This window comes from Chelonia mydas, chromosome 7 (assembly GCF_015237465.2).
Source record: "Chelonia mydas isolate rCheMyd1 chromosome 7, rCheMyd1.pri.v2, whole genome shotgun sequence".
Taxonomy (NCBI): Eukaryota; Metazoa; Chordata; order Testudines; family Cheloniidae; genus Chelonia; species Chelonia mydas.
Window position 1 is genome coordinate 19,794,419 of NC_057853.1, and position 20,975 is coordinate 19,815,393.

A 20,975-nucleotide genomic window follows, 5' to 3' on the forward strand; every position below is an offset into this window, starting at 1 on the left:
CCGTAAAGTCTCTGACTCTGTGATATGGACATCATTTGGTTTTTTGGGTATCATGTCTGAACTGAAGTGGTCTAATTTAGAAAGTAAGGTGTCTTGTGGCAGTGACCATGCCTTTCCTGTTATCCTGTACAAGGCTGAGAGACTGATGATGCTCCCTTAGTAATAGACTATGTATTATCATTTAACTTATAATAATCACAATAAGACACAGCAGAGTGTGATTGTACTGGGTAATGAGGACCTGCTTATGAGGTAAACAGCCTTTGGCCTACTAACTTATCTAGACATGTTGCTAAGTAATTGCTTCATTGAGGTAACACGAATGTAAAATACAAGAAGAAGGCTATTGGGAGTAATACATGACCACAAACTGGGGACGCATCCATACTCAGGATTAGCAATAGAAGACTTTCTTTCTCCTAAGTAAATAGGCAGTGAAGAGAAGACTATTGAAGATGAGAATATTGATTGAATGTTGAAGATAAGTATATAAATGGAGATAAGAATATTTCAGTGTCTTGCTTCAAGAGGCTCAGCTGCCTTCTTGGAAAGTCCAAGGCCTTGTCCATGGATTCTTAGATTGAACAAACAAGGTGTACTATTTAATTATTAATGAAGAAAAAATTCAGCATTTCCCACTCTCAGCAAAATCAAGTATGTTCTTTGGCTCAGTTCAGGCAACAATGTTCTGCCCACAAGGCCATATTCCTCCCATTGCAGAACACATGCAACCATAGGTGCCGACTTCCCCTCTGCCCTTGCCCTACCCCTATTCCACCCCTTCCCCAAAGTCTCTGCCCCATCCTGCTTTTTCCCACTCCATCCCCAACCCCATTCCACTCCTTTCCCCCAAGTCCCCGCCCCTGCCCCGCCTCTTCTCTGCCTTCTCCCCTGAGCGTGCCACATCCCCGCTTCTCCCCCTCCCTCCCAGAAAGTCCTAAGCACCGCCAAACAGCTGTTAGGTGGCTGGGGGGCAGGAAGCACTGGGAGGGAGGAGGAGGAGCGGGGCCGCTGCGCACTGGGTGGAAGGAGAAGGAGGCGAGATGGGGGGAGCTGGGCTGCAGGTGGGTATGGAGCACCCGCTAATTTTTCCCCGTGGGTACCCCAGCCCCGGAGCACCCACGGAGTTGGCACCTATGCATGCAACAACTCCTGGGTTATTATCCTCTTGTAAAGCGTATCTCTTTATGACTCAGTTTCATCCCTTATGATATAGGTTCCTGCTATTAGGGACTGTGATGATTTATATTATTTGTATTCTGGTAGTACCTAACAGCCCCAATCATGGACCGGGGTTCCATTGTGCTAGGAGCTGTACAAATGCAGAACAAAAAGATGGTCCCTGTTCCAAAGAGAATACAATCTAAGTTTGGCCAACAATGCCAACATGACTGCAAAGCCACGCTGGAGCAATGCAAGGAAAGAAATGAAGTGTGAGCGTACATAATAAATATTTGCGTCAGTCGTGGTGCTTTGCCAATTGATTAAATCATTATTACATAACTAGTAGCTGAAAGCCTGTGCTGACATATACATATTGCAGTTGGGCCAAGTAATCCACCAGCCGTGTGGTCTCCCTCGTGCAACCAATGAAATTGTTGCATGCAAATTAGCTGCAGAGTATGGGTTTAGGTTGAGTAAACTCTGGTATCAGGAGGTAGCCGTGTTAGTCTGTATCCACAAAAACAACAACCAGTCCGGTGGCACCTTAAAGACTAACAAATTTATTTGGGCATAAGCTTTTGTGGGTAAAAACCCCACTTCTTCAGATGCATGGAGCCTTGTCGTAAACTCATGCTATTTATTCAAAAGTCTTTTGTCTAGTGGTCCCTTGAGAATCCAGATTGGATCTCTGAATTGTCCTCCTGTCACAGGTGATAGACAAAAGTTCCCCCCTTCAGGGCAAAGATTCAAAAGCTGAGTCCAGAGGTGCGGGGGGGCGGGGGGGGTTGCAATCTCCTTCTCCCGAGTACTTCCTTGGAGTTCCACTTCACACACGTTGTTACAAAAGACCAACCGCGTCTGGTACATTGTTTAACAAAGTCTTTGAAGTTCACATTATCTCCCAGAGATTGCATTAATCCTTCCTTCTCCTAAAGAAGTTCCATACAATCCCACAATAGCGCACAAACATTTTCATTTTCAATACAATGGACTCCAAAGGTATAAAAGGTAATTCCATAGGGTTCACCCAGGATATTGTCATATCTGTCACTTCCTCTTCTGTGGGTGTAGGGTCTGAGCCAAATCTTTAAGGGTCCTGTCCTCTGGTTTGAGTTCCACAAAAGATTACACAAAATCTCACAGGTCAGATGATCACAGTCTTTCTGCCATTATGTTTGGACATCTTGGGGAGACTGCAGGGAAGATTTCAACAGCACAGAACCTGCAACCAAAACTTAAGTCCCAGTTCCTCCTTGAATCTTATCCCTGAATTCTGGTCTAAAGCTAGTCTGGAGCTGAATGCCCCCTTCATTGGCCCACCCCAATATTTTGTTGTTGAAGATTGTCTGTGTGCAAATCATGTTCATCATTTTTAAACTGTGAGTGTGCTACTCATAAAGGTCTGGAATGATAACTTGAACAGGGCATAGTATTCACAGTGAAAACCACAGAATGACTGGATTCATTTTTAAAGGCTGGGGCATTCTGCTAAAGTGTCTGTTGCTTCTACCTCTCCCACTCTTCAGTGGAGGGACAGTATGTCAAAAGTTCTTTCTTAAACTCAGGAAGAGGACTGCATATAATAACCAGCACAAAGCCTGCTGTGAAACATGGTTTTTGCACTTCCAAAAATTTCTGGGAAGCCAGTGAATATGGAAAGATGCGCAAACCAGGTGTAGTGTTAATCAGGTAGGTCTAAGTGAATGAGAACAAGAGTGGCTTTTAAGGTAATGAGGGTGAAGGTTAAACAAAATATGTTTGTCTAGTTAGCTTAACATTGTCCATGACAGAGTCTCTCCTTCATAAATTACTGTCAGAAATATTAAACCTAGTAACACTGGGCCAACTTCACCCTGGGTATTACTCCACTGAGGACATTGTAGTACTGCTGGGAATTAGTTCAGTCCATGCTCATCAGAGTTGGGCAATCTATTTCTGAAGGATAATTAAGTCCATTTTTCTTTTTTGGGAATTGTCTGCTAACGGAGCCTGGTTTCCATAATGCATTCACTCTTCATTCCATCAACAAAAGTTCCAGTCGGTTCAAACGCATTGAAGGCAAAGGCTTTGCACAGGTATGAGAAGGAAAGAGCCCAGTTTGACTTTGCCAACCTAGTAGCCTGAAAATAAAATAAAACTGTCAGTTAATGAAACACCTTTGTTCTGACAGTCACTGAGAGACCATAAACTTGGAGCCCATTGATGTTACGTTTAAAAAATCCCTTCTGAGGCCTGGTCTACACTGTGTGTGGGGGATCGATATAAGATATGCAACTTCAGCTACGTGAATAACGTAGCTGAAATCGATGTACTTAAACCTACTCACCGCAGTGTCTTCACTGCTGTGAGTCAACCTCTGCCGCTCCCCCGTCGACTCCGCCTGCACCTCTCGTGGTGCTGGAGTACAGGAGTCGACGGGAGAGCGCTTGGGGGTCAATTTATTGCGTCTAGACTAGACGCGATAAATCAACCCCCGCTGGAGCGATCACTGCCCGCCGTTTTGGTGGCTAGTATAGACATACCCTAGAGTAGTTACACGCTATAAATTGTAAACCAAATGGCTGGCCTCATGTCACTCTTTTTTTAATACATGATAGGAATAGTTCCAGCGCGGACATATACAGCAGGAAGGATTACATGCCAACATGCTGTTCAGTAGTCTCCATCAATCTACATAATACCTGAACTTTTTAAACCAGGTCATCCTGAGTTTGTTTCAAGGCATTGTTTGGATTTGTTGTTTCTGCAGTGATCTAAAATGCTTGTCAAAGAGAGACTTTTTGTCTCCAGTGTATTCCTAATGGAAATTTGGACTAATCTTCTTGTCTGCTCTGGATTGGCAAAACTCTTCTGTGCAGAACTGTTGTCTCCGCTGCTTTGCTGCTTCTACTTAAGATGCACTGTTAGATGAAAACTTTTGAGAGATGTCTTCAGTTTATCATTTATTAATCCATATTATATATCCTTAATGAACTGAAGTATACAACAAAGTCTATTGGACTAAAAAATTTTAACTTAGCACTTTGAAGACAAAATCTGCTGTATTATTAACCAAAGGGGCCCTAATAAGTTAAAAGTCCCATATTAAAATAACACAGATTTCCTCATCTGTTTTACTAGTTACGCCAGAAATTATTCAAACTAAATGAGTTTTTAAAATATTATTTGTTGATAATCACTTTGTTGCCACCTTTTTGTTTACTTTTATACTTAGTTCAGTTGGCAAACATTGAATAGTCAGTTTCACTCAATCTAATCTTTGGTATTTATAAATTGCCTGGTTTCAGAGTAGCAGCCCTGTTAGTCTGTATCTAAGTCAGCCATAAAAATGTTGGCATACTGTGGGGCCATGCGGGTACCCATAGCAGTGCCGCTGATTTGAAGGTATACATTGTCCCCAAATGTGAAATAGTTATGGGTGAGGACAAAAACAGACTCGAACGAGAGACTGCTGAATTGGAATTAATTTGCAAACTGGATACAATTAACTTAGGCTTGAATAAAGACTGGGAGTGGATGAGTCATTACACAAAGTAAAACTATTTCCCCATGTTTCCCCCCCCCCGCTGTTGTTCACATGTTCTTGTCAGCTGCTGGAAATGGCCCACCTTGATTGTCACTACAAAAGGTCCCCCCCCCCGCCCGCTCTCCTGCTGGTAATAGCTCACTTTACCTGATCACTCTCCTTACAGTGTGTATGGTAACACCCATTGTTTCATGTTCTCTGTGTATAGAACTCTCCCCACTGTATTTTCCACTGAATGCATCCGATGAATGTAGCTCACAAAAGCTTATGCTCAAATAAATTTGTTAGTCTTTAAGATGCCACAAGTCCTCCTTTTCTTTTTATAAATTGCCTGTTACCTTGGAATCTAAGCAAAATCTATTTTATAACCTATTTTACCTTCTGCAAACATTTCATGAGAATGTTTAAATTCAAACAAAAGAGAACTGTTTTCACTAAAAAAAAAAATTAATCATTTTCTAAATGCAATTGTAGTTATATTGTAGTTATAACTATAACTATAACTATATATATATATATATATATAGTAGTTATATATTCAATAACTTTTCACTCTAGAATTGAAGAAGCATATATGCAGTAAAATGTGTTTTTTAAACTTATAAAGAATAAATGTAAAGAATATAATCTGAACATATTCACAAAGGAGATATTGTCAGGTTCACGCAAGTCATTAATTTAATAATGTATAGTGTATTTTGGCACACATGAGGAGTAATACTACTTTTTGTAATACTTTTTAATAGTATATGTATTTTTGTCAAAGTATGTGAAACATACATATACTATGCAATGTTTTATTGTTATTTCTGGGAAAAATTGCAAACCGCTGATCAGCCTCAAGAAATGCATGAAATAAGTCTGCACATAAACAAAGTATTTAATCCAAATTACTTATTAGTGTCTTTTTATTTTCTTCAAATATGTTTTTCAGATAGAAAATATGCATAGTGAAAGGCTATTTTCTTGCAATTGATTGTTTTGCAGTTTGTTATTATTGAATCACTATAATCATATCCTAATAACCATGTTCAGCCTTGCTTATAGGTTTCTGGATATTGAATGTACATTAACCACATTGGATTTCACAATATTTCTGTTGCACTCTGTGTATACATCTTTTCATCATTCCTTTGCATTATTGGAAATGAATTCTGTGGCTTGGTGGAGACGTTTCAGATTCCAAACGTGATAAATGGTAATAGATTTTTCCCTGTAAAAATGTTCTTTTATCCTCTTTATCCAATTGCTCCATTCCTCTCTCCATGCCTTGTGCACTTTCAATGTCCGATGTCCCTGCAACCATTATCAGATGAATGAGCTTGAGAGCTGGGAATGTATTGATTTCAACATCAAGAGAAGAAGCCCTCCTTCCTTTGTGGCTATAATTGCACCTGTTGGATGTGGTGATGAGGGAACAAAACAACAGTATGAGGGAAACGTGGTAGTACAGTTTGCACATGGTCAGTAGAGACTTCTTAGAGTTTGGCAGCTAAATCCTCTGAAGATTCCTTATTCATGGAGCGTGCGTCATCACCTCACAGTTCCTATTTGCCAACTAGACTGTTCCTTCGCCATCTCCACAAAGTGACTGAGCATGTCCCAGTCCAGCACTGCAGGAGCTGAGCAAGGACAGTGTGTCTCCTGGGCTCTCAGTGCTCCCACTGCTGGCACCAAGGCAGCATAGAGGCAAAGGAGGAAACAGTCTGACTCAAATGCAGAGGGGTGAGGAACGGGGGGAGAGGGAAGAGAGGCAGGACAAGGAGACAGGGGCAGGAGACTGGGAGTGGGAGGTAGGAACTGGGAGGTGAAAGGAGAAGGGAGGGGCCTGGAGCAGGGGAGAGTGACAAGAGATGGGGAGGATGGGAGTGGGTTTGGGAGCATGGAGTTGTGGGAGATAGTCACAGCTGTTTCCTGCTGTCCCTGCACTGTAGAAATCTTCCCTCAACTGGATCCAGGACTTTTAGGATCTCTTTATACCAATCTAGTCTTTTTATCTTCTGTAAAAAGGTGGGGTGATGGTCTCACTGTAGCTCTCCTGACTCCCAGTCTAGTGCCTGATCCGGTAGCCCATGTTGCATCCTTCTGTAGAACATTGCAACTGTAATATTACCACCAAGATGTTGGCAAATCCAAAGGGAGTTAATAAAAGACTAACAATGATTAGGGTTCTGGAGAGACTGTTGCTTTCATGACAAGTTGAAGCCTTAAATTTGTATAGTGCTTCATAGATTTCAAGGCCAGAAGAGACTATTGTGATAATCTGTTCAGACCTCCTGTATAACACAGGCCATAGAACATCCCCAAAATAATTCCTAGAGCAGACCTTTTAGACAAACATCCAGTCTTGGTTTCCAAAAGGTCTGTGATGGAGAATCCACCCAAGCCTTGGTAAGTTGTTCTAATGGTTAATTACCCTCATAGTTAAAAATGTATGCCTTATGACGACTAAGTAGAGGTACAATAAAAATCGACAGATGTTGGCAGACTGAATGCCATGTAGGGAGTGGAATTTTTAGGATGGTACAATGGGCAGAAGTAGAAGTAATGACGATAGTAAGAAAAAGAAAATTAGGCTGAATAATAAGACAGTGAGATCTATGAGGCTGTAGAACAGTCTCCCAAGGAAAATCTCTGTCACCAGCAACATTAGAAACTAGGCTGGACAAAGTACAATAAAATGATCTGTAAGGAACAATCTTGCACTAGCAGCTTGGAGGGGTGACTGGATGAGTGAGAAAGTCATTTCCATTTCTCTCCAGGCTGGGCTCTTTTGGGCTGGAGGTAAAGACAGAGACATGAAGTTATGAAAGGCTCAGGAAAATACTAGAGCCCCAAAGGAAAAAGGGAGTGAATTTGGATCCTAGCATGGGCAGCCCTGTAATCCGGACAAACCCTGCTCACCTGAGACATCACGTTACACAAATAGAAAGGGGAGGGAGACCATTGGCACTTGAGCAAGTGGAGCAGCTGCACTTGTAACCACTCACTGTGGGGAAACAGCAGAATGGATTTTATCAAGTACAAAGTACCGCATCTTTCTTGGCTCCTTCTTGCTGGGAAGCTTTTTGAATCACTCTGTGTAAGGTTTTGCTTTGGGTCCAAATTTACACCTGGCTTTGTGCCAGCGTCTAGTTCTAGGCCCTGCCCCTCTGCTTCTGGATTAACATCTCTGTCTTTCCCCATGTGAAATGTACCAAGCTTAGTCATTTGAGTGTATGTTGTTGAAGAGGCTCAGTTAGAGGCCATGGCTAAAAATGTGGCCCTTAATGATAATTGTTTTCTGTCAAGTAATTAGTGAGGAAGCTTGGGAAACCAATAAAAATAGCACCAGAATTTGTTCATTGTTGCCTGCTGCAGTCAGTCTATGGAACCAAATTGCAACCTCCAAAACATCTCTGGGGTAGATGAACAAGTTTGGATAAGAAAATGACCCAGGTGTTTTCCTGTTGCTCAAATCAAATCCGAACCTGCATCATTTGTTTTCCCCTTCAATTTTTACCTTTGAATGTTGGGGTGCTTATCCAAACCATTGCTTTGAAAGTTCCTCCTTCATCTCCTGGGATAAACTCTGGTGATTCCCCTAGCATTAGCTGGGAATACTCTGGCATGTCACTCAAAACCTTTGCTGCCATTGCATGACTGCAGGCCGTGTAGGAGAGGTCAAGACAGTGCAGCTTTATTCAGCAACTAAACACTTTGGGTGAAATTCAGCCCTGTGCAAAGGGCCAGCCAAGGTCTATGTACCCCTCAGATCCCATCTAAAGATAGGACTTAAGTGGGATTTCAGTGGTGCCTAGGCTTTGTGCTGGTCCTCTGCATGGAGGCGCATTTCACCCAGGCAGCAGCACCCCAAGACTGATCAAAGCTAAGCTGATGCAGAGGCAGGGATCTCTGCCCCTTGGATTGACAGCCTACCTCAGGTTCACACCTTGAACAGATGAAAAAGAAAAAGGGCTACACTTCAGATAAAGACAGGTTTCAGAGTAGCAGCTGTGTTAGTCTGTATTCGCAAAAAGAAAAGGAGGACTAGTGGCACCTTAGAGAGTAGCCAATTTATTTGAGCATAAGCTTTCGTAGCTCATGAAAGCTTATGCTCAAATAAATTGGTTAGTCTCTAAGTGCCACAAGTCTTCCTTTTCTTACTTCAGATAAAGGATTGCAGCCCTCTGAAACCGTCAATGATTTGTGTAATCAGGCAGGGGAGGAGCTAGGTGTGCCTGGAGGTAAGAAAGGAACAGCTGGTAGTTGGGAGTGGGAAGAAAGGTGCGGGAGAAATAGAAAGGGATGGAAGGAGGCCACTGGGAAGCTGATACATTCACTAATGTACACTCTTCTAGCCCTGAAAAACCCCTGGTATTGCACTGAGAATATATTTTGTGGGTATGCAGATCACATAAGGCAAAGAAAACCCATCTCCCACTGGTACATTTTTGGAGATGGTATATAGAATGGGGAACTGTCCAATGATAATGCAACCCATAACCCCAATTACTCTTGCGTCATATTAAAATTGTACCTATTGAGGCTTTGTAACCCACAGCCTCTAGGAATTGTTCAGCGTAGGTGATATGTGTGTCTGCATTTGCCACAGGCTTCAACCAATGAATATGGCCAACCACTATAAATACATAATATATACCTTCTTTCTTCCCATGGACAGTCAAAAATCCAGTCTTGTTAAATGGCTGTCTGATGTTCAATGCTAGTAGTATAAGAACAGATAACAGTGTAATTTGCTTTGATGTTAACTGGATCTCTCTGTATCCCGAGTGAATTTTACGTGTGTGTGTGTGTGTGTGTGTGTGTGTGTGTCCATCCCTCTCATGTTTTATTCTGAACTCAGAGCGCCTGATTCTCCACTCTGCTGCCCCGGTTTGATGCATGTATAACTCCTTTGAATTTCAGCTCTAGTGTGTTGCGTTCAGTGAAGTTATGAGGGAGTATAATGTAACCCAGTGGAGCGGCATACTTGCTATTCCATTTCCCTTCCCAGACTACACTGGATTTCTTCACAAAGGAAGGAAATGGAACACTTGTTTTCTTTAAGCATTTATTTACTTTTTACATCCTAAATCCACTCCGTAGTTTATACCTTTGGGTAAAAGTAAAAACCCTCTTTCCTAAGTCTTTCTATATGTCTTTCAAATGCATTCTGTCCCCCCACCCCAGAAAAAACCAACAAAGCAAGGATGGTGCTTTCACAGATTTGTGATGGTTCTCACTCACATCCAGCACCCACCCAGAGTTTCCTAGTAATGCTGCTGGAAAACACTCTCCTGTTTGTGTGTGTGTGTGGGGGGGGGGGGGGGGGGGCGAGAAAACCTGGATTTGTGCTGGAAATGGCCCAACTTGATTGTAAGGAGAGTGATCACTTTAGATAAGCTATTACCAGCAGGAGAGTGGGGTGGAGGGAGGTATTTTTTCATGCTTTGTCTGTATAAAAAGATCTTCTACACTTTCCAAAGTATGCATCCGATGAAGTGAGCTGTAGCTCACGAAAGCTTATGCTCAAATAAATTGGTTAGTCTCTAAGGTGCCACAAGTACTCCTTTTCTTTTTGCGAATACAGACTAACACGGCTGTTACTCTGAAACCTGTCATACTCTTTCTATCACACTGAAATCCTTGGGGCTCCTGCTGAGAACCTGTCCTGAATTCTGTATTAGATGCAGTGACCTAAAAACAAACACACAAACAAACAAAAAACCCCTAGACTCTGCACTAGCTACAAGACACAGGGCCTGATTCCCCACTGCACTACTGCAATTTGACACCAGTGTTACTCTATTGGAGCCAATGTCTGTATTTATTTTCAGACCTGGTTGTGGAACTGTTGTGCTCTTTTCCAACAAGCAAGTCAAAGTCTGGGTATACCAGACACGTACACTGAAGTCTAGCTCTAATGCAGGTCACCTGAGTGCTATCGTGTGGCTGACTGACGAGGAAGAGCAGATGCTGTTGTCCTGAGAAGAAGGTTAAAGCACTTCCCCCAGCCAGTGTAAAATGGGAACCCATCCATTTCCTAGCCTCTGTAGAAAAGTCCGCCCTGAGCCAGCTGGGATTCCAATCCGGCCCTTCAGAAGGGGATCCTCTATACATTTTAAGGGCCAGATTCACTGAAACTGGCAGGGGAAGCCTGGCTCCTTGGCCCCCCAAGGAAGGGCAGGCTGTCTTACTGCTGCCATCTTCCACCAGGGGTTCCACATAACGAGGGTGGGGAGCAGCTTTACATAATGCTCCAGGTTCCACCAGAATCCTGCCAACCCTTTAGCAGCTGAACCAGTGCATCCTTTGCCTGTCCTAGCCGCACCCCGTGGCCAACTGGTGCCACCCACATTTTGAACCATGCTAGCCCCCTAACTGAGGGGAGGTTACTGATGCTTTTCACTGTCACAGCCTCCCCCTTGGTGGACTTTCTGCTACTGGGGGTCTTTGCCAACACAGACCCAGGGCTGAATCTGGCCCTTGCTACTTGTGGGTTATTTATTTGCTGACAACTTGTCAAAGTCCCACAAAATTAAGGGCTCTGAATCTTTGCTGTAGTAAGCAGGTAAGGATTATCTTTATGGGGAAGTGTGAATGTGCACACCCAGGAAGGAATAATACTGCTTTGCACAATGGTCCGGTAATGTACTAGAGGATTCCCATCCCTTAAGAACAAGAGGACTGGATATAGATTTATAAATATTGATTGGTGATTTCATGTTCACCTGGACAAAATGACAATAAAAAGATCAGCACTGAAAACCAGGCCCCCACTCTTTCTGTCTCTCTCTTTCCTTTCCCCTTTCCCCCTGATCTCCTCTCTGGCTTGCTCCCTCGGCCACAGCATGAAGCACGACTCTATTTCACAGTAATCATAAATTAATTTAGAGCCGGCAGCCCCACACAGAGCCAGGCAGAGGTGTTGAGGGAGATGCTGCACAGAGCCATGTGAGTGGAGCACTGGAGGCTGTGATGCGGGAAGATGTTTGCTGTTTCGCTGAAGTGCCGGCTAGGGGTGATGAGACGGAAGAATAAAGGTACAGTGGAATGGGGGGGAGCAGCGTACTCCTGTCTGAAAGAGGGACTCAGTGGGGACCAGTTTGAATATTTACTTTTTCTTAGGTGGACAAGAGAAAAAATAACGTATAGCCTGTGACTGATCTGCACCCTTCGTGTGGATTGGGGGGGTTATTTTATTTTTCTATGTATGATATGTTTTCAGGGGAGATCATTTGACTTGTGGATTTTTATTTTGTCCAACTGTTGTAGTTATCATTGCAATAAAGATTTAGATGTGCCTCGGACCCTTACAAGAATCCCTCACGCCCCCATAAGGGAGTTATTATTTTGCAGAGACAGGCAGTTTTGTGTTTTGCTGGACTGCACAGCATTGTTTGCCAGTTCTGATGTTTGACCCACCGAGAGCAGCTTCTGGAGGGTGAGCTGGAAATAGGGGACTCAAGGAAAGCTGGGACAGAGACATGTCAATAGAGTACAGGGGAAATCTACTTCTGGGAAGAAATCCCACTGTGAAATGAGAAGCTAGTCATATTATAAGTAGATCTCAGGCAAAATCTATTTCCAGGCATGGATGGGTTTCTCTTCCTACTACTTACAATATCATGCTAGACAAATTTAATGAATACATCTGCTGGGCAAGTAGACCCTAGCTGCAAGCCTTTTAGTTTTAACAGTATTAAATTGATTGCAGAACTTCGCTGATGGAGTGACACAGTTTTCCTGTCATTGTAAAGTCCTGCAGTTGCTCTTGTGCTCTGCAGCTGGCGTTCAGTTCAGTTTTGTCTTGTTTTTTTAAATGTCTAATATAGTAATGGATTGAAAAGTTTTCCTATAGAGTTGAGGCTATACTCCACCATATGAGCCTTTAAGGTGGTCAGAAATGCCAGGTATACCTCCTGCCAATCAAAGCCTGCTTCACATAAAGGAAAATGACATGCGTTTTTACAAGGACCTTTAAAGAACAGTGGCTTCTAGGGGCTCAGTGTAACTTGGATATTATTGATTTCAGGCATCCTGGAAGGTACAAACTCAGCTTTTCCCTCATTTAGAGAGAGCCTTATTGCCTGGTGCAGAGAGTTGATGCATCCTTGGCATTTTGAACTCTGTCAGGACACCAGCAGGCATTGATCTGTATTAGCAGTGGGGGCTATATTTTATCGCATATACATCCATGAACTAGACGAGCGCTAGAGTCTAGAGTCTAACTCCCGTGCACACCTTGTCCCTTTAGCAAAAGGGACTTATCCAGATAAAGGCCCGAGTGCTGTGGCCTATACCGTAGATCAGAGCAGCCTGAGGGGCTGTGACTACAGCCGGGGATGGGTGGAGCACACGGATGTGATGGCCATGTGCCCAATGCCAACCCCAGTGAGGGGAGTGACACAGCTGTTAAGCCAGCTCGACCCCACTAGTGGATAATAATGTGTACTCTGTGAGGTCATCCTTCCAGGGCCAGCTGTGCAAGCTTTACATTCACTTTGGAGCCAGTATAGCAGCCTCAGTGTGACCCAGGACTAGCCCAAATCCTACATCAAAAGTAAGAGTTTCCTTTCCTGATAACACCTTAGGAGTCTGACTTTGAGAGTCCTGAGCCCCCTCTACTGTCATGGAAGTCAGTGGGAGTTAAGGGTGCTCAGCATCTTGCAGCATTTGGTCCCAGATTATTAAAAATTTACAGATTTTATTTTAAGCCATTTGCTTTTTACAATTTATGCTTATGTTTGTTTGCTCATTGCACTTCTGTTTGAGCAAAGAATGAACCTGGTCAGTTCCTATGTCGGCACATAGTCGGTTTCATATGCCAACTCTCATGCACCGGTAGCCCAGCTCTATTGTTTGTATTCAGGATTCCAACACTGGAAGACATTTAGAAATCCCTGGATGCCAAATACATCCAGTGTTCTGTTTAGTGCCGTTATTCCAGGGGAGAGTTTGGCCCCTGGGTATTAGCTTTTGAAATTCCCCTCCTTCAGCCCTCCCCCTTTATAAAGAAAAGCCTCTATTTGGGACTTAAAATACTTGAAAAGGTCAGTTGAATGAAACCTCCTAGAACAGTTTCCTCTGACATAAATTGTGAGGAACGCTAGGAAACGCTCCTAAAGCAGAGGGAAGGGTAACGGTGCACAGTATGTTAGGGCCAGCTAAGACTGGAACTGAGCCAATGAGGTTTAGAAAAAATGTTACTCCAACGCTACCGTCTAAAGTTTCCCCAGCTTTGGTTAAGTTGGAGTTGGCTTGGATCCCCTGCATTTCTTACGTATAGCTTTAAATATGAGAATCACTAATCTGGTGCTAAATTGTTCTGCTTTGATCAAGGATTAAGTTGAGCTGGAACTTGCTTTCGGGTTAGAGCTTTCAAATGAACACACATGTGCAGAATCCGTTACCCGGTTTCTGTAAATTGGGATATCTGGTTTAAAGTTAAAATAACCCCCAAATGATAAATATAAAAAATGTCTGAGCCCAAATTTAACAAATCAGTGATATCACCAATGTGAGGTATCCAAGAACTAGTAACTGATATGAACTGTAGCAACAAGGAATGAACTGTGCAGTTTGCCTATCCATAAATGCGCTAGGCAAGGGGTTCTCAAACTTCATTGCATCACGACCTCCTTCTGACAACAAAAATTACTACACAATCCCAGGAGCGGGGACCGAAGCCTGAGTTTGCCTGAGCCCTGCCGCCCTGGGCACTGCCCCGGGCTGGAAGGCCAAAACAAAGGGCTTCAGCCCCAGGCAGGGGGCCTGTAACCTGAGCCCCACCGCCCAGGACTGAAGCCCTCGGGTTTCGGCTTCAGCCCTGGGCGTTGCGGCTCGGGCTTCAGCCCTGGACCCCAGCAAGTCTAAGATAGTCCTGGTGACCCCATTAAAATGGGGTCGCGACCCACTCTGCTCTAGTCTTTTCATACTTTCTAACTGTCCGTTGCATCCCTGGGGATGCTCAACCCTGCAGGAGACATCTGTCAATCCCAAACCCCACATCCCTCCCCAACAAATCAATCAGTTTACTTCAAAGAACAAAGTCTGTTCAGAGAGGAAGAAGTATCCAATGTAGCCAGAGAAGGATGTGTACATGACAGCAGAAAATATACCTCCCCAACTCCATCCCATCTATTTATCATCTAACTAAGGTGTTTATGTAACCCACTGTTCCATATGTGTTCCACCCTAGTGGCAGGCCCATACCGGATATGAGTCTACTACAGCTACCAGCTGGAGGAGGTATTCCTTCAGCTCCAGTGGCTGAGGCAGATGTTTTCAAGAGTATCATTCCTGGGTTCAGTCCTCAGCAGTGACCCATAATAGCAAGTGTCAGATTTAAACTGCATGATATTGAGGGTGGTTTGTTGGACACACCAGTTTCCTCTAACTAATTGCAATTCCCTCCCCCCAGATAGACTCTTCCTCCCAGGCTAGCCCTTTCCCCCCTCTCCTCCTTCCTAGTCACACACTTACCCTGAGACACTCTTCTTCCAAGTGTATCTCCTCTTCACTCACCAGGCAAACTCTCGGGCTCTTCTTCCCAAACTAATCCTCTGGCACCGTGACCTGGGAGAAATTATTCCTCTTAGCACATGTGAATGCCTGTCTTCTTTCCGTTCCTGAGCTCTTGATCTTCCCTGGCAAGGGAAGCATCCCAGCTTAACCCAGCAGGCATCGGGCTGGCACCACTGCTGCCTACTGCTCTGTCCCTGACTCACTGCTGCAGCCAGCCATTCTCTGGCAGGGGAGCCCAGATCCAAGGCTCCACTTGACCCTCTACAGACGGTGCTGCTTAAAAAACTGATCATTTGCCACACGAACCTTTCCTCAGCATTGGTGTATTTTCCATTCCAAGAATGGAAAAAACTGTAGCTGCCATGGTGCAAGCATCTCTTTTTTTAAAAACAAGGGTCCCCTTTCGACGGTGAATGTAGCTGTGATTTCCATACGACCTTGTCTGACATTCAGCCAGTCGCCAAATCTGGCCTAAATTCTACTCTGTCTTGGTTTCTCTGAGTTGTTCTTAAGTTACTAAAGTGAACTGACATGATTTTATAAATAAATAAAACTGTTAGAGATACTAAATCATTAACAAGATACATGTGTAGGCTTGAAAAATACAAATGACTGCAATTTAAAGGTAAACTAATTGACTTCTTATGTACTTCCCACAACCTTAGCCCAGAGAGCTGGGTTGTCTTGCAAGAGCTGATAGGATCACAAACACCTGAAGAGATAAAGGTAGCTGCATTCCTTGTGCTTTTGGTGTTAGTGGTGTCTTCACTTCTGGCAGTGGAAATCCAAAACCCTGAACTCATTTCCTATGATTAAAGGAGAAATGTATTTTAAAATAGCTTGTTTAAAAATATATTTATTTTTGTCATGTCAAAGTCTCCCTATGTGCAGTGCTCGTGATTTGGGATTTTATTGCACTTTGTCACTATAGCCTGTCCTAGGTATTCAAACGCTGTCACTCCGGTCCTCCAAAATCATGAGGTTTTGTTTTTTAAAAAAGGGGAGGGTTCTTTCTCTTTGCCTTCTGGTTTCTGAATCGTTAGCATTCACTCAGGTCACATTTACAAGCTTTTCTCTGCAACCATCAGGACAAGAAACTTCTTTTTTTTTTTTAAATAAAAGCTGAGACACACAATCAAATTATTATAGGAGCTTTTAAAAAGAAAAACACACAATATTGTGAGACTCAGGATGTCATTGTGGGAGGTGGCAACACTGAGGTCCAGGTTTTCAGACAGGTTATGTTGTGCTCATAAGACACCCAACTTGTCCTTTAGATGTATTTACAAATGTCTGGAATTGTTCCACCTTCATTCAGCATAAGAAGAGGTCAAAATTGACTAACATGTTGTTTGTGTGAACGTTGTCACTGAAAGTTTCCTCCAGAGTCAGTGACAAGCCCATCTGACCTGTTGCTTTATTTGCTCTATAGCATCACCACAATGCTATATTGAGGCTGTGCTACACAGCAGACTGTGTTTTCTTATATCAAGACTGGTATTCTCATGCATTAAGAATTGCTCACTGCAGAGGAACTGGAAGTATCCCATTATAAGGGACATGTCATGATAGGGCTCATACCAGCTTTAATTTCCACCATGGAGCTGAATCAACATTTTTCGTTTAAAAAAAGTGAGAGTGAATAGAGCTGTCTCCCCAAGGTACTTACAGGTCCCCCATTACGATAGCATCTGAGCAACTAACAGTCTTGAATGCATTTATCTTCACAACGCTCCTGTAAGTGAAGCTATTGTTTTATAGGTTTCAGAATAGCAGCTGTGTTAGTCTGTATCCAAAAAAAAACAGGAGTACTTGTGGCACCTTAGAGACTAACAAATTTATTTGAGCATAACCTTTCGCGGGCTACAGCCTACTTCATCAGATGCATAGAATGGAACATATAGTAAGAAGATATAGATACGGGAAACTGAGGCACAGAAAAGTTAAGTGTACCACAGGATGTCTGTGGCAAAGCAGGGACTCCCCAAGGTCTCTCAATTCTTAGGCTAGGGCCTCAGCCAACCCTTCCTTTCTTATATACTTTCTCTTCAAGGCGATCAGAACCTTGCAGGGTTTGACTTCAGATGAATATTTAATAGCAGGTGACATCTCTGAAGCTGCTACAGTTAATATTGGTGGGGTCGTTACTTCTTCAGCAGCAAAAGCAGGATATCCTTAAACATGGGACCAGGGAAAACGATCGGAATCCAAGCCAGCGACTGGTGAGCACGTTAGCTGCCCTCTCTTGATTCTGCTCTTGTAAGCATAGCTACGCTTCGGTACTTTCGACAATTCATTAATAACTAATAGCCGGGCATGTTTTATTTATGTCTACTAATGAAGCCAATTTTTCAGACTGATGGAGAGGCCTCCCAGGTGAGTATCACCTGCGCTATACTCTCCACAGCTCCCTTTGCCCCATTCTCATCCTTAGTCTTCCTCTGGGCAGCGGAGGCAAACAGTGTATGACTCTGTTACACTGGTAATCAAATTAAAAGCAATAAAATCTTGCAGCACTGAGGGTGAAAGAGTAAATCCTTCTTGGAGTGAGATGGAGAGACAACTCCAGGATACAGGATACTGCCTCAAAATCTCTTTGGGCAAAATTGTGGTGGGGCCTATGTGCCCAGACTGGAGGGGTGATAACCCGCCAGACACCCCAGCACAGTCTATCTGGACTTTGGGTCCAGGGGCAAAGGAGTAAGAAGATGTGCTCCCCACACCTGCACGACACGTGGGTGGGTAGTGGGTGCAACCTTGGCTCCCAGCTCTCCAATGTGCCAGTCAGCACAGCTGAGCCAGCATCATAATTTGCTGTTGACCAATGCCAGCAAGGGGCAAGAAGGAAGGAAGCTGTGCCTAAGGCGTGTCTGTAAGGCCCTGTGATTCCCAGGAGCGTTCCTGCAGGGGTGCAGGTTACACACCACCCACTGCTCAGGGCTATGCCCAAAGCTAGCCCCTGTATTTTCTGTTGCACATCAGAATCAGAAGCCGTGTTTCCAAGGGGACTGAATGTGGGCACGCAATCTTGTGGAAATGCTGCATGAACAGGAGTAGCGCATGCACGCTTCATCTGCACATGCAAAGAGGCTGGGGCAGTTAAGTGTTCCCTATGCATAAATGCAAAAAAAAGGAAAAAAGAAAGATTGAGATTGCAAATCTTTAACAGAATGTCAGTGTTTAATAGACATCACTGCCTGGCTCTCTAATCCATTTGAATGCACAAATGCAGCTTTCAAGTGCAAAAGCCTTACATGTGGAAAATGGTGCATGCAAAAACATAAAGTAAAAAACTGCACATGTAATGTTAGATTCTGCTTTTGCAAAGTGGTACTTCAATGTCTCCACAGGAATTTAGCACAGAAGAGGTTGGTGCTTTCTTTGTAATATGAGCTAATATATTTGTAGAATTTTTTTTTAAAGAAGCTTTTAAAAAGTGGTGATAGGGAGCCATTGGATTGATTCATTAGCTACTCACCTTGGGAGTTCTGGGTTCAGTGAGTTTTGTGGCCACAACTGAGGGTCCTTAATGGACCTTAATCTTCTGTGAAAACAATTACCCAATTTACCCGGTTGAGAATCTCTGTTCAAGAAAGGCCCAGGACTGAAACAGCAAGAGAGGTTGCATATCAGGACTAATCTACATTGGCAGAGCTTTTGAGGGCCCCAGGACTGGAATAGCAAGGGGCCGGCTGCAGGTCAGTGTTTGAGACTCATTGGCAGAGCTGTGTGGGGAAACTGCGGAGTGCCTGTTTCATGCTGTCAGTCCCCTCTACCATTACTACACAAATTCTCTATCCAAAGCTAGGATGACCCACTTGATTTCTGGCACAGTGTCAGCGCTTTCCATATTGGAGAATTCATGCAGAATTCATGCACTGGCAGTATGTGACTACAAAGTCCCTTGTCACGTGGCGTGAAAGTACCATTGCCTACCAGTGAGAGAGGAGTTGGTGAGAGGTTATTAAGAACAGAGTGTTTTCTTTAAATGCTGTATGTGGAGGGCCATTGAGACCCAAAAGACACCGAAGCAAACCTAACGATGCTCAACATTTCATGCAGATGATATGTATATGTAGGCTTGGCAGAATTCGATTTCAATTTTTTATAATCTTGACGGATACTATGAATGTTTATTTTTAAACATTTTTTTAAAATGTTAATTAAAATTTTTGCACTTGTGCAAAATTATGAGTTTTAAGCATTTCTTTTCGGTTTTTATTGATTTATATTTTCACAGTTGTGGGAAATGATGGGGTGGGATCAGACAATAATTAGTTAACAACCGTAGGTGTTGAGATTCAAAAAGTTAAAGTCTGTAACCATTAAAACGCAAATTGTCAATGTCCCATGTCAAAATATACCAAGTAAGTAGCCTTAAATCAACTGTAATCAGTTCTCAAGCAGCATTTTTCTTCCTTTGCCTAGCTGTACTTTATTATCATCATCGATGGAAATATTTTTTCATCGGTTTGTATGTGTACAGTGAAATCAATGTTTATTGACATCTACCAATAAAAATCTAAATCTTCCAAGCCGATGTATATGGTAGATCTGGGGTAAAAATTTCAAAAGGTCCATTAAGGTCCTAAGAACCAATCGTTAGTAACTCCTAGGCATCTTAGGCACATGCCCATCTATGTCTTTAAGGTGCCTAAATACCTATGAAAATATGGCCCAAAGTGATTTGGGAGCCTTGTCCCCTTTTCAAAAGTGTTTTAGGCACTTAAGACTTACATCCTAATTTACAATGAGGCGTAGGCTCTGAAGTGCTGATTGTCAGATTTCAAAGGTATTTAGGCCCCTAAAGATGCAGATAGGCACCTAGAGGGATTTTCCAAAGTGCCTAAGTAAGATAGGTATAAATGCCGTTAATTTCAATGGGAGTTAAGTGCCTAGGGAGGCCACTAGCCACCTCTCTGCATGGGCCCCCTGTTCCTCAGACGTTCTTGTCAACTGCTGGAAATGGCCCACCTTGATTATCACTACAAAAGGTTTTCTTCCCCCCTTGTGTATGATGCAGCCCATTGTTTCATGTTCTCTGTGTATATAAATCTCTCCACTGTATTTTCAACTGAATGCATCGGATGAAGTGAGCTGTAGCTCACGAAAGCTTATGCTCAAATAAATTTGTTAGTCTTTAAGGTGCCACAAGTACTCCTTTTCCTTTTTCGGAGAATGGGAAAGTGCCATGCAGCAGCGCCATCCGAGGCCACAGGAGAGATCTCCCCCTTCTAGATCTGTGTGCGCTGGTTGTCCGGTTAACACGCAGAGCCAGCTAATGGAGTGTCAGATTAACGGGGTTCTACTGTAGTTATAAGAAGCCATTAAGCTCCTTTATGTAACCAGGTAGCTGAAGCAATAGGAGCACCCCCAAAAACACAGGCACATGGCAAGGCTTGGGTAGAATCTTAACCTTACGGCCCAATGGGTTTCCCTGGTATGGCAAACACAAGGGGCTAGGGCATTGATTGGATTGGAGCTGTGAGAGAAACAGCAGAAAGATCAGAGAAGCAGGGAGAGAAGGCATCAAGGAAGCACCAACCACAGCACTGGTAGCATGACCCTGAGCAAACAGCTAAGAGAGAGAGAGAGCTTTTGGGCTGAGTGCTGGCAGAAAGAGGCTTGGAACTGTGAGTAAAGAAACTATCTCCAGTTGTTTGACCCTTCTGTGGTCAGGGAAACAGGACTTTGGGTGCATTCTTTGTAAATAAACAGGATTGCATCAAAGATACCTAATTCCACATAAATTTTTCCTCCTAACAGAAATGGCCCA

The 20,975-nt window shown here is 43.4% G+C and overlaps 1 protein-coding gene across 4 annotated transcripts in view; it reads left to right on the forward strand.

Moving 5' to 3' along the window:
- Positions 1-20,975, forward strand: part of GRIP2 (glutamate receptor interacting protein 2) — a 471,570-nt gene that overhangs the window by 252,568 nt on the left and 198,027 nt on the right. The window contains exon 1 of one of the 4 annotated variants that reach the window (XM_037905073.2): positions 11,604-11,715. The exons of the other annotated variants lie outside the window; for them this stretch is intronic. Within the exon in view, the coding sequence (XP_037761001.1) occupies positions 11,661-11,715 (55 nt within the window). The 5' untranslated portion in view covers positions 11,604-11,660. Of the gene's footprint in view, positions 1-11,603; positions 11,716-20,975 lie in introns of those variants that run through there. 4 annotated transcript variants of the gene reach the window in all.